General features: G+C 35.7%; 4 protein-coding genes across 5 annotated transcripts in view; 3 read left to right on the forward strand and 1 right to left on the reverse strand.

The window, feature by feature from the left end:
• LOC138180501 (semaphorin-1A) overlaps positions 1 to 435 on the forward strand; it is a 386,643-nt gene extending 386,208 nt beyond the window's left edge. For both annotated transcript variants that reach the window (XM_069114413.1, XM_069114412.1), the window contains one exon: positions 86 to 435. In XM_069114413.1, the coding sequence (XP_068970514.1) occupies positions 86 to 402 (317 nt within the window). In that variant the 3' untranslated portion in view covers positions 403 to 435. The remainder of the gene's footprint in view (positions 1 to 85) is intronic.
• On the forward strand, positions 430 to 11,092 carry LOC138181253 (uncharacterized; the record flags this gene model as incomplete). The annotated part of the gene is made up of 1 exon (XM_069115966.1): positions 430 to 11,092. A coding segment is annotated over one exon (780 nt), but the record flags the coding sequence as incomplete, so codon positions are not given.
• A 1,108-nt stretch (positions 11,093 to 12,200) lies between these two features.
• LOC138180510 (sorting nexin-24) lies at positions 12,201 to 14,931 on the reverse strand. Its single transcript, XM_069114429.1, has 3 exons — positions 14,593 to 14,931; positions 13,091 to 13,284; positions 12,201 to 12,580 (listed from the first exon to the last, which is right to left on the reverse strand). The coding sequence occupies exons 1-3, from the start codon at positions 14,743 to 14,745 to the stop codon at positions 12,415 to 12,417; spliced, it is 513 nt and encodes a 170-aa protein (XP_068970530.1). The 5' UTR covers positions 14,746 to 14,931; the 3' UTR covers positions 12,201 to 12,414.
• Positions 14,932 to 15,744: 813 nt separating this feature from the next.
• Positions 15,745 to 17,508, forward strand: Fdx1 (Adrenodoxin-like protein 1, mitochondrial Ferredoxin 1). The gene is made up of 4 exons (XM_069114428.1): positions 15,745 to 16,279; positions 16,473 to 16,524; positions 16,646 to 16,893; positions 17,119 to 17,508. The coding sequence occupies exons 1-4, from the start codon at positions 16,168 to 16,170 to the stop codon at positions 17,220 to 17,222; spliced, it is 516 nt and encodes a 171-aa protein (XP_068970529.1). The 5' UTR covers positions 15,745 to 16,167; the 3' UTR covers positions 17,223 to 17,508.
• The last annotated feature ends 432 nt before the right edge of the window (positions 17,509 to 17,940 follow it).

Consider the following 17,940-nt stretch of genomic DNA (forward strand, 5'->3'; position numbering starts at 1 on the left):
TCCATGAAAAAGCCCGTCTTTCCATCAAGAGACGATAAATCGTGCTATCCAGTGCCCTCCGATACTGATTCAGCTTTCATTGCAGACGTGATCGCAACACCGGTGGTGTACTCCGCTCAGACTCTGACCGGTGCCCTGATAGGAACCTGCTTCTTCTCGCTGGTAGCCGGATTCGCTTCCGGTTTCTGGTTCTCTCAGAGGCTACGCAGTGCCCCTTACCCGGAACCGTCGGAGCAACGACAACAACTGAACCGATTGACGGAAAGTTCGGAATCTCCGGGTTTCAACAACAAGTCGATCAACTTGGTGCTGAACGTACCACCTAAGAATCCAAATGGCAAGAACGCCAACTCGTCGGCGGAGAACAAGCCGGTGCAGAAAGTGAAGAAGACGTACATATGATATAGAAGACGACACAGGGCCGTCTGAGGCTTGCCGCAGGACCCCACGGGTTCCGGCTCTTCTTCTTCCTCCTCTTCCTCCGATCTCGCGGAATCAGACGATCGCAACGACGACGACGACGACGACGACGACAACGACGACGACGACAACGACGATCATCTGGATAACGTCGACGAGGAGAATCGGTTGGCACGTGTCACCGCCGGTTCCCTGCTTGACCATCTGGCCAGACGTGACGAGGACGCCTATGAAGGCGTGACCAATGAGGAGAGATCGCTCGAGTTCCTTGCCACCCACAGGGGGGTGCCTTATGATTCACGATCGATGTCGAAGGTGACCGACTACGACAGAAGATACGACCACCAGTTCGCCGCGCGAGAGTATACGGAGACAACGTTAACGGAATCGGTGAACAGACTTCAGGATTACAACAGCAGTAGCAGCAGCAGCAGCAGCGCGAACAGTCTCGATGGTCTCTGCCAGGGACATCAACGAATAATCAGCGATTTAAATCGCGGCAACGAATCGAGCACGCGCGATCATTATATGGTACCCACTCGCGATCCCAGGGAACTCAACGAAAGAATCTTGTCGCTGTTCAATCCACAGTTCCTGCCGAACTTTAACGACATGATGATGTACGTGGGGAATCAGTACGACGCCAGACGAAGCCCACCACCCAGATCACGATCGATGGCCGACGGAGAGAGTCGTTTGTTCAGGAGCTCGAGTTGTCGAAAGAAACGCGTCGGTGCGAGCTCAATGTTCTTCCGCCGTGGATTGACGTACGAAACGGCGCGCAAGTGACGCAAGTTGTCTCCTTTCGGATTCAAACGAAGAATACAGAGTTGGATAACCCGTGATGAAACGTAAGACGACTCTCGGAGAACACCGTTGTCCCGCGATCGAACGAGAGAAAAAAGATTTCGATCGGAAGGACCGAAGACCGAGCGAATTAGCTTCGGAACGGTTTAGTTAGTTCTCTTCCTCCACGATCGCTCTTGCGTTTCCTATTGCAACTATCCTTCGTGATCACGAAAACATCTTGATCCGTATGCGTTCTTGTACGGAGAACGAGTCTACGAAAGAAGACCACGATGTTATATGCATACTTAGTGTCGCCGTTACCTGAGATACCTCGAGAACGTGTACTCGAGATATGTACGTATTTCTGTTTTGTCGTCGTTCATGATCGTGTACAGACCGACCGTGTACGTTGCAAGACCACTTCCGGTGTCACGTGTCATATCGTCTGAGATGTATCGCGAGAACAGAGACACGCGGACTTTGAAAATATTTTTTTAAGGTATATCACTTCAGGCTCTTTGCGATGTCTTTAAGCGCGACATCGTGTATCGGACGCTCCAACCACACCTTGAGCTAATTTTTGTACGGAATTCGATCGATTTTCGAATTCTTCCTTTCCGTTTCTCACCAGTACGGCAATGGAAGGATATGGGAAATGAAAGGCCACACAAAAAGGAATATAACCATGCAACAACGACGATGGGACAAAGGATCGACTCGTAGCTGTGTAATGTGATACGATCAGAGGAGAGACTGTGTTCGTAGCAGTGGCCTGCTTAGGTGCTTAGAACCTAAGAACGGTGATTTAAGGACGAAGACGAAGCGTCCAGCACTTGGATCCTCGTTTCTCAAACTACCTTCTACGAACTTTGGCCCCCATGGCCCCTTGACCGTTGACAAGCAACCAAGAAAATCCCGGTAGACAAAAACTCGCCAAAAAAGACAAACTACTCGTTTTACACGAAGAAAAAGTTGCTTGCTGCGCAATGTCTATCAGATTCACTTTGTTCACGATCCTCGAGACAAAGTTGGAGATAGTTCCAACAGTTGAGACGTAGAGAGAGAAAATATTCAAAGAGACAACCGGAAAGGGTGAAAGTTTGAGAAACGTGGTCCCATGGAACGACGTTCCAAGCATTCGCACGAGACGAGGCGTGCCTTCCGTATATTAATTGTTGGCAAATTTCTGATTTATAAAACAGGAACGGGAGAATGCGGCCGGTATAGATTCGGGCAAGTGCCTCATTTATGCGTTTCGTTTAAAAATAAATATTCGATAGTGGAAGAGGACAATGATAAGTTGGTGAAGATGAAAAGAGAGAGAAAGAGAGAGCGAGCGCGCGAGAGCGAAAGAGAGAGAGAGAAAGAGAGAGAGAGACTTATGTAAGACTTATTCAAAGTATTGTTGTGCACTTATTGCCGTGCTGTGAGTATATTGGTTATTAGCAAGAGAGAATCGTGGTGTTGAAGCACGTGTACGGTTATTAAAATGAAAAGTAATAAGGAAGAAACATTTACCGCGTTGTGGCGCCTTCGAGAAGTTATGTATTTTTGGCTGGGACGTGTTACGAATCAATTTATCACTGTTAACGGTGTTCCGGGCGAGGTGTGGAGGTGTATCTTTTCCTTTTCTTTATTTTTATTCTATAAGATAAACGAAGTGATACTACGTTGCGAATGAATCGCTCGAATCCGATTATCGATGACTTCATTTAACTGCAGGATACCTCCGTGAGGTCAAGATGGTTTTAAGTTTTATAAATGTGGAAATGAAAGATAGAACTTTCGATACCCGAACTGCTAATAGTTTTTATACGTTTTAGAAAAAATACACAGGAATATTTATAACATAAGTAGAAAAAAGTAATACGAAAGTTTCTATCTTCCTTTATCGGTAATTTCATCGCACAGATATTTCAGAATTTTCGTTTGAGTTTCTTTTAAATTTGGTATTCTTCTTCCAGTGTTAGGTGAAACATTAAGAAGAATGATCTCTCGCGTTTCATTTTTCGCCGCTGGTAGAAGTATTAGTATAATTAAGAAAGGTATTTAGAGAAAGGAAACTGTCTTAAAAAGGAGATCGTTTTTCAACTTATTTTAATTGTGTATATACGTACTACTATGCTACGCTACGCTATACTGTACCCTAATCAAATTTAAAGCAGAGCAAAGTACATCTTCGTAGAAGAGACGATCAAATAATAAAATGTTCAAGATATAAAAATTCGGATAATAAAGATTCTATCGTGCGGTATATAGAGATATAGTTTTAAATAAATTTAATCGTTTCTCCAAACGATTTGATTTTGTGGGAAAATGTTGCAAGAAGCTAGAAACTGGAGGAAAAGTTCCGGTGAATTCCTTTCGCCAAGATCAATCAGTATATAATATAATAAAATCAATGAAGAGGAGGACGCGACAAAGGTTCAGATAAACGCATTCGCGCGATTCGCTTCAGCTGGTATGTATTCCTTAGAGCCGGTACTGCGTGTTATCCGACACCTTAGCGAAAACTTGGTAGCGTGTACGACAGTTCTCTACGACAAAGTATCCTCGAAGAAAGCTCGGGAGGAGAGGAAACTTGAAAGAAGAAGGGGAGTCTTGGCGTGTTTGGCAAGATGTCTTTGACAATGGCGTAAATCGGTCTTACTAGCGCACAATAGCGAACACTGGGCATATTTCCTTTACAGCTTAAGGGCGGATAGAGCGCCTGTAACAAACTGCGGCTAGCGTTTGTCCCAGATATCGAGTAAGATGGAAAGAGAACAAAGGAGGAATCTGAATATAGAAAGTCAAGAAACGTGACCGTGATATCGCAAAAGTAGAGCGATTCGATTTTCCAGTTCTTCGTGAAATTAGCGTGTCGGTATAGAAAGATGGAACGATTGCGAAAATTAGCTTTAGCCGTGCTTTTAGACGCCAGGAAAAGCGGATATTCGAGATAGTTCAGAAACTCATGGACTTTTAGGACGGTTGGAAAATCGTTAGAGATCATCGTCTTTCGTTTGACAGATGTTGTTAAAAGGATACATGTACGCTCTGCTCTTTTCATCCTCGATTTTAATATCAATGGACAAACGTCCGGCTGCTCTCACGAACCAACACTGCCACGTCGATTCTGATATGCTTCGAACAGTAAAGGAAACGGTAAGACGAATTCTAAGTAGATACATCGATTTTCACTGATTGTCACTGAGCGTTACCAATAATAGCACGGAAAAGGAGAAATAATAAACGATCGATTCGAATAATGAGGAAGCTTGACGCAAACACACATGCTAGATAGAGATTATAACATACGCGTATTGAAATGGCCATTAATAGAGAGACACGGTCTGAATACAATGAAGGAGCAACGTAGAGAATGGTCTGAAGTTGCGTGCTGGAAGAAAGAAGAAAGTCGTGTACATAATAAGTAGAAATTGTTTTTTATCGTTGAAATCATTTAGAAGCAAGGTCGAGAACATTCATTCGCTACGCTACTCGTCACGCGGACAGCAGTGGTACGCATTAATATTGTTTACGTATACATGTATACGCGTGTGCCGCATCAATCTTTAATACATGTATATGTAAACATCGCATTTCCATTATTGCATATGTCTATATATATATACACACACATGTACATATATACATACATATACGAGTGTATACATATATGTGTGTATGTGTGTGTGTATATGTATATGTATATACACGTATATACAAAAAATATATATATATTCATATATTTTTTTTTTTAATCCGCATAGATAAAATATACTATACGAATGAGAAAAAAATCGCGTTAAACGAGAAAGGCAGCTAATTACACACTTTTTTCGACGGTCTTTATGAAAGTCCGCGATCTTTTTTAATTAAAATTCCGCCGAGCACCCGCGATGATCTCGTTAATGTTCGACTTCACGAAGAACGACTAACAACTGATTGTTCGGCAAAAAAAATATTTTACGAAATATGATGTTTATATTATACAGTAAAAAAAAACACATCCAACTTAGGTACCTTGTGTCGAGATGAGAAATTATATATATATATAAAATTGAAAGTTATATATGTATATAATTTTTATATAAGTCATATTGGCGGATTGTTATATGCTATAATATTTCTAAATTAGAGGAATCGAGGAGGTATATAAATATATATATACACATATGTATATAGATATATATATATATACATATGTATATATATGTATAAAATATTATGGATGTACATGTATACAAAGCGTTTTATTAGAGTTTACGTGATTAGCTATTGTAAGGACGATTGTACATATTATTACTCCGTTTAAAATTGACTTGATCGCGCTAAACTTAGAACGAGATTTACCCTGTTAGGGGAACACTAGATTTTGCTCGATCATGTTTTCCTACTCGTTTTTCTTTTACTTTTATTATTTCTCTCATTTAATTTTTAAGACAGAAACGCTTGCACGCTAGCCCTATTTCCGAGCATGTGCATTTCATCGTTTATACATTATATTCGAGTTCACTTTGAATCGAGAGATCGTAACGATAAGATTATTTTTTACGTCGAGGAAAAAGAAGATGAAACTGATCATAAAAACGCGCCAAGAGTCACGTGTGACGCGAAAATGGTATTTGTACGATTTATTACGCGCAGTTTTATAGAAGTGAATCGATGTTTTTAACATAAAACAATTTAATTTGACGAAAATGAAACTTTCGATGTAGGAATATATTCGAAGAAATTTACATACGAATTTTCACGCTGAAACAAAAACGAGATTGTGACATAAAAATTCGAAGACTCTTACACGGAAGAACGTACAAGTCGATTCGTTACAAACATTGATCCGAACGTTTACATACACGATTGTCACTTTCTATTATCTACGTTTCAAAAATCTAGCTAACCCTTTGTCACGAATTAACAATCAGCATACACAGCGACAAACATTTCAATATTGACTCAACGAAAAATCGAATTCACAAGGCAGAAACCGATTCTCGAACGACGTTAACCCGATGCTAATCTTCCGCGCGGTTTGCGCCAGGGATCGAGGGAAGAAATCCATTTTGCGGGTGGCAAACGAATTCGTAAGGGGAGAGTCGACCGTTTTACTCAGAAAATCGGCCTTGCCATAGTTGGAAAGTTTCGAAGGATTCCGCGATATCTCGCGCAATGGGTCAAGTATTCAAACGATCCGAATAATTTGGACGTATTCGAGTTATTCCAGTGAACCGGGAACGTTTTCTCTCTGCATAGTTCGTAGACGCTCCCGCGATTCTTTCCCTCCCCGTACATTTGAAAGTCGAATCGACGCGACGTTCATCCGACGGAAGAAATCTTCACCGAAAATTTACCGACGCATATTGTTAAGCCGGAAACACGTCACGCGCTAGCGCTAGGTTAGAACGTAATAACGATCGCATTAATTAGGTAAAGTAAATACAACATTCCAAGTAGAAGCCAGGACTGCCAATCGATTGATAAGCAGCAAACGAACTTCCGAAAAACTATTCACGTCTGATAATTTTGAGCTCGACGTATGTTACCACGATCACCTTTCTGATTAACCTTCAAAAGTTTAAAGTCGCCGATCGTTATTTATTAAAAGGTTATTAACAAAGAAATATTGGAAAACGTATCGTAATTTTCCCAGAAATCTAAACTTTGCCATACCAAGTACGGAAATATTTGCGAAATATTTGTCGCATTTCTGCGTATAAACAAACGCGAATAATATAAATATACCAAGTTTGTATCCACGACGTGTGTCTTGTCCAACGTTCAGAAAATACGGAATTAGGTTAGGTTAGACCGTAATTTCTTTTGTCGTGGATTTCAATACTAACATAAATAACTAATATGAAAGCACTTGGTGCGAAAAAGTTCAGATTTCTAAGAAAATTACGGTAGGTTTTTCAATTTTTCTTCGTTAATAGTTTTTTAATAACCAATGATCGGTGGCTTAAACCTGTGCAAGGTTACTCAGGAGAGTGAGCTTGATATCGTGTGTCAAGGTTAAGGTCATCGGATGTGGATTTTTTCGGAGATTAATCAATGAAAGCTCGCAACGATTGGCGAATTTAGAATCATGTCAGTTTGAGTCTATCATGTTTTGCGTTTATTATAGAAAGTTCGATAATTGTTAACTCCTCGTAAAGCCGGACAAGTTCTATGGTTCGTTTGTTAATGATCGCCTGTTCCTTTACAAAGTATTATTGTAGATTCGAATAACGTGCGTGAAAGTAGCATTCCTTTATTTTTTATATCACGTAGCCTCGTTCCGTATGCTGTAACAATCCCCTTTCCTTTTGATATTGCACAATGGCTTGGATAAAAATATTCTGAAAATGAATGACGAAGATGATCGTTGGGAGAACGATCCATTGGGAGTCCAGGAAAGTCGTATCGATACTATGCCTTGCAATTAATTAAAACCGCTAAACGTGCAGTAAGCTTTAGAACAAGTAATAAAGATTAATTTAAAAGGCACTTTTGTACGAACGTAAATCATATTTCTTAAATACCTTCGATATTATTCACAGAAGCTACGAATGATATATCGAAAATCGACTGAATCGATGAATTTCTCGGATAATCTGACATTTATGTTCCCACAAGCTTTCTCCGATCTCCGATAATCCTATGTCATCAAAATTATATAATTCATCGTTAATTCATCATTAAAAGAGACAAAAAGATATACGTAATTCTTAAAAGCTTAAATCTTAAGTCATAACGTAGGCTTGTCAGGCTTTACAACTGATATTTTCAATTATGATAACCCGCTTGAAATGTTTTATCAAAATGATTGGTCAAACTCGATAAACTAGGTAATTATTGGTTAAAAATATTAGTTGATATGTCTTCGTAATTGCGTGGATCAGTTAAACTCTCTGTAATCTATTCTTTGCAACGTTCATTTTGTAACATCGTCAACATTGGCAGATATCTGTCGTGAAACCATTATCACGACAAACATATACCCATTAAGCTATCCATTTTCATAACAATAATTCATTGACACAACGTCATTTTTAAATAGTTACAAATGAAATATTTTCTTTCATCGATTATTGTAACAATAAAAACTCGCGTTTAATTGTTTCGTTCAGACTTTAGAAATTACTAACACGTACACGATAAATGCATAGACCTTGGTTAACTTCATATCATAAATATATATAGAGAACGATGCTTGATAAGTGAACCGTTTGTACTAGAAACTATCTAATCTCACCGCAATCTACTGTATTTTATAATTAATCACAGAGAACGTTGAGGATCGGTGCCGGGAAACACCGATCAGTTGATTTTACCACATGCATGGAATGCTGACGCCGTTTTTTTCATTTAGTTTTACGTTTCGTAAAAAATATTAATCAAACGATTGTATCTTTGCAAAAGACTCGTAAATAAACCAAAATGCTACCGCTCGAATATAATTTCGAAAATAATCGTATCGTATAGTACAAACGGATCTGCCCAACTATAGAAAATAGCAGTGACTGCAAAAAAAAAAGTGTAGAAGATGTTTCTTTGGCCTGAAAAAAAAATGGTAAACTATAATATTTTGCTAAAGATGTCAGTAACATACCTTACTACCTTTAAACGAAACATAGCGAGTGTAGTAAGCTGTAGAAGTTGGGCAGAGATATTCTCATTGGACTAAAGATAAAATTGAATGAAAAAAAAAAAGAATTGTTCGAATAGAAAATCGATAGGAAATGTTACAATAGAATGGAAAAATCTTTAATGTATACGTCACGATTATTTCGCTATGATAAGATACGAGAGCATGACGAATGAGTAGCTAAGTACACGGGTGTACGCTATGCGTCGAAACGATGGATGGCAGTCCAGGCACACATGTTTGCTGTGCCAATGCAATGCGTTTTCTGTACATAGTATCGTAGCCCTAATTAATATTAGTTAGAGTGTAGCTGGAATCACGTTGACGTAGACGATGGCATATACGTAGAAGTAATCGATAAAGGCACATAAAACGAGTCATCCAACCGCGCTGTTCTTCAGCTATACTATGCAAACATCGCTGATATCGTTCTCTGCCGGTTTATAAAACCATCGAGAACTTTTCGTTCGCGCGTTCACTGTGGAATGAAAGCGTAGAAAAGTTGCGAGTGACGTTAAAATTACGGTCACTTCGAATTCTGAAAGCAATAGGCGATTCTTTGAATATTAGTAGCGATAGTTTAGATATTTGAATAGTTTAGATCAGATAATACGATTGTTCATTCTCATCACGTGTAATACCCTTAAAATGTATTCATTTCGGGGCGTTGCATTTATTATTTATTTAAGTCATCGTCCAAGTGTCGATAAGAAACGTTAATAAAACAGTGGACGCGTGAACGAACCATTAAGAACGGTTGGTTGCTCAAAGTACGCCTGTTGTTGCGCCCAGAAACAATGATCTACATTTAATCCTTTATTTGATAAATGGAAAAATTCGAGCAGCGGTATGTACGTACGTATAGTACATACAACGATACGACGAAATAAAGCAACCAGAAAGATATATAGGTGTAAGAAGACTGCTGTTTAAAAGTGACATGATCAGATAAAGGGTTAACGTTGTACGTCATCCAAACACGCGTGCAAGTTGTATGCATATGGAACGGCATATGAAATTTCTGATTTGTACAATAATACTCATTTCATTTGGAAAAATCATAAGTATTACGTATATGTATATACGTATAGAAATGATAATAACGGCTCCTTTGACATATTACCATTAGTATTATTTACTACCGTTTAATGCTACTGTTTTCTTTTCTTTTTTTTTTTTTTTTATTAAGTTTTATCCATGAACGACAGAAATGATTTTACCATATCGTTTTGAGAGTACATTGCCTTGTAAAATGATGCGTTGACCTATACTGTCCGCGATTCAATGGCGACCAACAGCTCCATTTTTCTCTAAGTTACACCTCGAGACTTGTATGATATAAGTAACTCATTAGATGTTAGAGATGCGTTATTGGTACTGGTAATAATAAAAATCACACCCCTCGAAAATCATAAAGTGATTGTATTTGCTTATTTTGAAAAGAGATCTGCATCTTTTCTCTATTTTCTTTATAATTCTTTTATAGTTAGCGAATAAATACACGTGTACCTATCGTTTAGATTTTCCCTTCGTTTCGTTTCGAATTACAGAAAGATATATAAGAAAACGAGTGTAATCGAGATCGACCGACAAAATGGGAATCGATTGAAAGTTCAATGAAACAAACTGCCACGCACGGGCAATAAACTTCTAAATTACGATGTAACGTTTAACATTATAAGCTGTTCAACGATCAATTTTGTATATCCCGCCAGTTCGTGACGAAAGCACAGGTCATATGAAAAATGAAAAAAAAATCGTCTTTCGACTGGTTTGCTCGTTATACGGTAACTACGATCGCGTATAACGAGATAGCGAGAAAATACAAAGGGAAAACGATCGAAATAAGAGGAAAGAAAAGAAACGAAACGTTTGACAGAAAGAGAAATGATTCGAGAAATAATATAATATTCGTCATGATTAGTTTTCATCGAGGCGGAAGTGCTAGAACCTAAAATCGTCTAACACTTCGCACAAGACTGAGGAGCTTGTATATAATTACATACACATTTAATGCGGTACATTTGATATAAAAAAAAAAGAAGAAAAACGAGGCGTTTACCTTTTGGGAAGTTCAGTTTATTATCATAACGTAATAATTGTAACAGCATAAATACGTTGTATGATTGTACATACGAAACAAGGTCCTACTATCGCCAATATACATACATACATACACACATACATACATACATGGTTACTACCGTTGTCACAGCGTCTCCGGTTTGCGGTGTTTACTCATTTTTCCAAGTTTTTCTAAAAAAAACAGAACGCGAGAAAGAAAGCTCGCGACCGCGAAACCGAAAGAAACAGAGATTTCCTATTTTTCAGCAAAGGCCCGAGTACATACATCGAGAATGAGAATACTGCGCGTCGAGTGCAACGCAAACACGCCCGATCCAGTGGACCAAACAAATTACATCGCTTGAATTCACCGTTTTCACCCGTTTCATGCTTCTGCCCGTCTGTCTACTCTTCTTTAGCGTTCGACAGGAAGAAATTTAAGGATAGGGAATCGATAGGTCCGATTTCATGATAATAACAAATTAACCTCGAGGCTATAATTCTATCAACCAGACGCTAGATGAATCACTCGCTAATCTATCGCGTAATCGCCTATCACCAATAGCAACAACAAAAAAGAAAATTGATAAAGGGGAAAAAAGAGAAGCGCATATCGTTATCTGGAAACAGTAAGAAACCTGTCCTTGTTTCACGGTAATATTTATAAAATCGTTCGACATTAATCGTTGCTCGAAGCCAAACATCTCGCAGGGAAAAGAAAAACGCTGTGTCCCCGACGCGAAGGAAATGCCATCGTGATACATCTAGCAATGACCTAGCGGGTATATCGACGATGGATTTTTATCGAGTGTCCGTGATATCTACTGTAAACGGTAGTAAACGAATTAATGCGAATAAAGAATACCGCAAGAGATCCGCTTATGAGTTACATTTACATTTACAATCCAGATATCCAGTACGATAAAGTTAAATAGAATTAAGATGAATGTCACAAGTAATGTAAACTCTGAAAATAATGAGATGAAATAAACAAGACGATGATTCAAATATATCAAAGCATATATTTCTTCTGTGAAATCCCTTAATTACATAGATGCGTATAAAATCCTTATTTTTAAATCCGGTCTTTTTACATTAATACAAACGCAATCGCGCCACATGCAAGCTCGATTTCCTCTCTCTCTTACGTTCTTCGTTAATCGAATTTCGAAAGAGATTACACATTGTCGCGTATCCTGACAACGAAGCGTTAGTGTGTGTGTGTGTGTATATATATATATATATATATATATATATATATACATACATACATAAAAATAAAGCGGTTCCATCCTGTATATATATATATATACATATGTATATACATATATATGTATATATATATATATACAGGATGGAACCGCTTTATTTTTATCTCTGGCGAGATAAGGAGGAACGAGCAAAATCCGCCTTCCTAATTTTCATCCGAATTATAATAATATAGAGCTGCAGTTTTTCACGAAGCGTGTAATCCTTTCTATGCTTTTCGTAAAAGATATTGTAACAAGCAGAAGCTTAGGATAAGCTTCTCAGGACTTGTATACACCCAAAAGGACTCCGCTGATAACGATATCTGGAAGACTGTTCGATGTAATGTTCGACTGAACATATGGATCACAATGGAAAGTTAGCACAGGTTGGTGGCCAAGAGCACTGGTGTCCACGTATTGTTCTCCCTCCGTACCCTTATACGTACTAAAACAGAAAAATATTTCCAACGATCAATGAGATTTTCGAAATGGCATACAATTTTAGAAAAGAAAAAAGATATGTTGAGAAATACGTTTGTTATATAAATTGGATAATAAGAACCTGCTGTACAACTTTCTATAGTAACAGACGCATCAAATATTATATATATGTATGACGCACCAAAAATTATTGAGTATTAAAATTGGATGCATTTATTATTATGTAAAAGTTACAGAAACATTCAATTTAGAGGGTGTGATATCGTTTTGTCGCGGAATGTACTAATACATGGTTAAACTCTTGTAAGGATCAAATACATTTCTATATTTAGGACCAAGTTTATTACAGTCGCAATCTAATAATTGCACATATTGGAAAAACCGTATTACTTATAAAATCATCTAATAACGTGATCCTAAAATAAAGTAGCAAAATAACGAAGACAATACCTAATATGATATAATATTTCACAAAGTTAACGAGTTTTATAAATTCTCTTGCATGAGTACATACTTTTTATACGGCACATCGGGTGTTGGACTTTCTATACCCAGAAAATTGAGAACCTGTTGCTTAGTGGCTGAGAGCCTTAACATTTTCTGGATGTACAGTTCCAATGCTGCTCGCCTTTGCTCAAGCACCTTCGGTTGGGAATTTCTTACCTTCTTCGGCGGAAACGGAGCAACATCCGCGTTTTCTTTCTTCAGCTATAATCAAACAAATGCGAATAAACTCCATATACGATAATGATACCGATATGTTAAAATTTGGAAAGTACTGTGACAGAATCTCGAAGGATAAAATTTAAATATTTTGAGAAATAAAGTTTAGTAGAACTTTGAAAAGTTAAACATGAGTAGCATAAAGTATATCGGATAGTCGGTATGTTATTAATTTGTATGCATTTATACGCATACGGTTGATTTTGCGTAAATTATAGTTAATTAGTAAAAATACGTAAATGATTATACACAAATAAAAATTTATACATTATTTGAATGTGTAAAAAAAAACTTGAAACATTGTCAATTCTTTATGTAGATGTAACTTACGATTTGAAACATGATTGAAAATAAATAACTGCACACACGTATTAGATATTTTTACCACTAACTTTATTCCGCATGCAACTTTCACGCAATCCAGTTACGCTCTAAAAAAGCTCGAAAATACTAACTGCATATACGTAGAAGTTTGACAATATAGTTAGTCGATACATCGTATATCGCTAAAACGCTGATAAAACAAGTTATTAATATGACTAATAGTACACTATCGAGAGAATATTATACCGAATATGATGAGGACAAATTCAGTTTTACTTTATTCCCTAAATTACATATGCGTCATATTAAGAACTAAATTAACTGAATTGAAAGAAGTCACAACATAAATATTATCATATAGTAAGTATTCTCGCAATAAAAACAGCGTAAATGCATCAAACATAATTCATGATATAAATATAAGCATATACGTTATTTTATGTAATGCGTACATATTATTTAATATTTTGTAGTAACGTACATCCTCGTGGATACTGGTCTAACTTATTCATGCCAACGAAATTGAATGGAGAAAGAAAGCTTAATAAAGAAATCGCTATCCTTGTACATGCAAAGCAGAAAATATTCTAGACATGGATAAAGATACATATGTTTCTCTCTTTCTTGCATCGCATCATGAGGATCATAACGAAGATAGAAAGTTTAACTACTTACAATTCTACGACGATACTTATGATACATAAAAGGAATACCAACACGATCTCCAAAAATATTCATATGTATTATTGTTTCATTTAAAGAACGGAAAAGAATTAAAATTAATTAAGAATTGAAATTAAGAAGAATAATTAAAAATATTGATGTTAAAGAGAGAAAAAACGAACAATGTGACTCTATTTGCACATTGTATACTTAGATATTTATCGGTGATACATTTGTTTGCATAATCAAAAACATCATTTTGATACAAATATTAAGACTTTGATATGAAACAATGAAATAACATACCGTGCGATGTAGCGCATTAAATTCGCTGTATCTTCTCTCAATAAAGTATCGGGTACCACTTTCGGACTCCAGAACCTCAATACAGTAAACATAATAAGGCTTGCCGTGTGACACTTCGGCCAAACGGTATCCACTAATGAAAGCTTGATACATTGCATCGCTGGCAATTTTCTAGGTTCTTAAAGCAGTTACAAAAAACTAATAATACAATAACAAAGTTAAAATACACAAAAAATGTAATAATTTGAACTGTATACTTTCATACTTTGATAGTATCAGGAGCTAGAGTAGTTTTGTCGCACATAAATTCATTGAAAAATGCACTACTACAAAAAACATGTGCGCGAAGTGATGCCAACTTTTCAAATACATTTTACACTATATGCACAAGTACTTTTTAAATATCTCATCTTTCAATGGCAAATTACAAAATCAGCCTGAACTTTACTTTAGGTATCTGAAAGTTGTTGACCTTTTTATTTACAATCTTCTGGTTTTTGATGTATAGAATACCAAATTACAATTTTTAAGGCGCGGAATCCACTGATTTAAAAGTTATGACTATGTAAAACAGAGTCTTTATAGGGTATTTTACAGGTTAGGTTGGCAGCATATTGGTTTCTATCTATGATTCGTCCAATAAGTAGAGCCCGTGGAGTTACTGACTGCATGCGAGTGGCGGTTATTTTGACACAGTAAGTCAAATATGTTTGGCTGCATATGTTCTGCATATGTTGGTGTTACCTGGTTGATTGTAAAAGGATACGTATATGAAAGAATCAGTCACTGTGTAGAATGTGTAGGTAAATGAATTTGATTTTGGTTTCGTCTAGAACTTATTTTCCAACCTCTTTACGTTAGTACAAACTAATTTTTAGCGACTTTAACTACAGCTTCCGAGAGTTTGCATATCCAAAAAACAAAATCGAATTTGCGACCAGTTAAGGATTGAATGCCGATCGCGAATTTTTATATATAACAACATTAATATAATGGTATCGTTGATGAGAACGATTCAAAGATAAATTTTTGAATAAGATAAGCGAAAATCGAGAGCATGAGAATGCTCATTTATGCGGTCCAATCAGATGTTAACTATGCGATCCACTCATTGGATTAAGCATGGATAGAAACCAACATGGCGTTAACATTAACAAAATACCCTAAAAATTCTCAGTTTGACATAGTCGTGATTTTTGAACTAGTAGATTCCGCAACTTAAAACTTACATTTTCAAATTCTACACGTCGAAAACTACAAGATTGCAAATAAAAAAGTCTATAATTTTTAGATCACTAAAGTAGAATTCAACCCAAAATCAAATTCCACTTGAAAAATTAATTTAGTTCTATATATAGGCTAAGGAAAAATTAATTTCTTTGAATTTACTAGTAATAATATAAAACAATAGTGTGTACTTATTAAACACTGACGTTTGCAATATCTTTATGGTTTTTACTACAAGTTTTCGATCTTTCTTTTCTATGATCAATGAAATAAAACTATTTTGTTTGTAAAATGTGCATGGTACTATCACAACATTGTTTAAAAACGTAGAATTAAAATTATATAAAAATGACACTTCTTCTGAAGCTTTCAACATGGAAAAATCTAATAAAAAGATCATTTTCACCAAGGAATCAGATAATATCAACAATATCAAAGTTCGATATTCATACGTCGGAATGTAACTATAATTTTATTAATTTATATATATATTATTAATATATATATTATATATATATATTATATTATATATATATTATTAATTTATATATATATATAAATATTATTTGCTACAAATAATCTTAATGTCTGAAGTATATATTTTAATCGCCTAAAAAAAAGGTTATTTTACCTGATTAATGGATATTTTTCAGATTCTTTCCATGGTGAATATGAAATGCAAGACCCAAAATCAGAAGCTGATATGTAGGTAAAATTACATATACATTCCTTATATATAAATATTATAATTCTGTCATATAAAAATGAAAAAATAAAGATTTTATCGTGTTAGGTCTTAACTAATATGATTTTTTAAATCTTATAGCGTTAATGTTACTTTTATTGATAAAATGGGAAAAAGAATACCTATAAAAGGGAAAGTGGGAGATAATGTACTGTATTTAGCCCATAGATATGGAATTGAAATGGAAGGTGCTTGCGAAGCATCTCTTGCTTGTACCACTTGTCACATATATGTACATCATGATTATATGGATAAACTCCCAACAGCTGAAGAAAAAGAGGAGGATTTATTAGATTTAGCTCCATTTTTAAAAGAAAATTCTAGATTAGGTAGGCAAAAACAAGTTTGACATATATAATATTTAATATTAACACATTTGCACTGAGAAATTTGGAGCTCAGTCTGACGCTAGAATCAGAGCATTTTAGCACAATCAAAAAACTCATACATGTGCAATCCAGGTTCTAGTAAAGGAATCTGAATGACACATATGTAACTCATCTAGTGCAAATGTGTAAATTTGATCAAATGTTGAAACAATTTTATATTTTTAGGTTGTCAAATTATATTAACGAAAGAATTAGATGGTATAGAATTAGAACTGCCTCAAGCAACAAGAAATTTCTATGTAGATGGCCACACACCAGCTCCACATTAATAAATTTTTTCCTTTGTATTTAGCTTAATATGTACATATTTTATTCATTTAATTAGTATAATTGTAAATTTATATATTATATATAAAATGTAAATGTAGTATAAATTGAATATTATGTAGCACATAAGTTATTTCTACGTATATATATATATATATATTTTAGTGATCAGTGATTAATGAAAACATATTTCCAGAATGTACTGTAATGTATTTCATAAACTTTTAGAACAACAAACTTGATTTATGTGACATTTTGTCATGATACAATATATTTATTTCTTATACATTTGGATTATGATACATATTTTTAATTACAATGATACAAGATTTAAACATTTATGATATAATGAATCTGTAAATTAAAATTGTATTTGTTAATCTTGCAGCATTTACATTATCAGTGAAAATACCCTATAAGTTTTTTTGCAAACTGATCGTTTTTGAGCACTGCCACTAATTTGTTTACATGTTTTCCATTTCTGGCAGGCACCACCTTTATGCATTTTCCCAGTTTGACAACTTTCACAATAACTTTATGTATACATATTCGTATCTATATGTGCATACGTTCCCACGTTCATTAGCTCGTTATATATGCTTACGCAACTTGCGCTTCTTTTCATGCATCCATACATATCAGTGTCGATAATTATTATCATCAACATTGTCATATAATTATCGTACAAACTATATTTATTTATATTTTCTGCTCATTATT

This window comes from Bombus flavifrons, chromosome 6 (genome assembly GCF_040668555.2).
Source record: "Bombus flavifrons isolate JBK064 chromosome 6, iyBomFlav1_principal, whole genome shotgun sequence".
Taxonomy (NCBI): Eukaryota; Metazoa; Arthropoda; class Insecta; order Hymenoptera; family Apidae; genus Bombus; species Bombus flavifrons.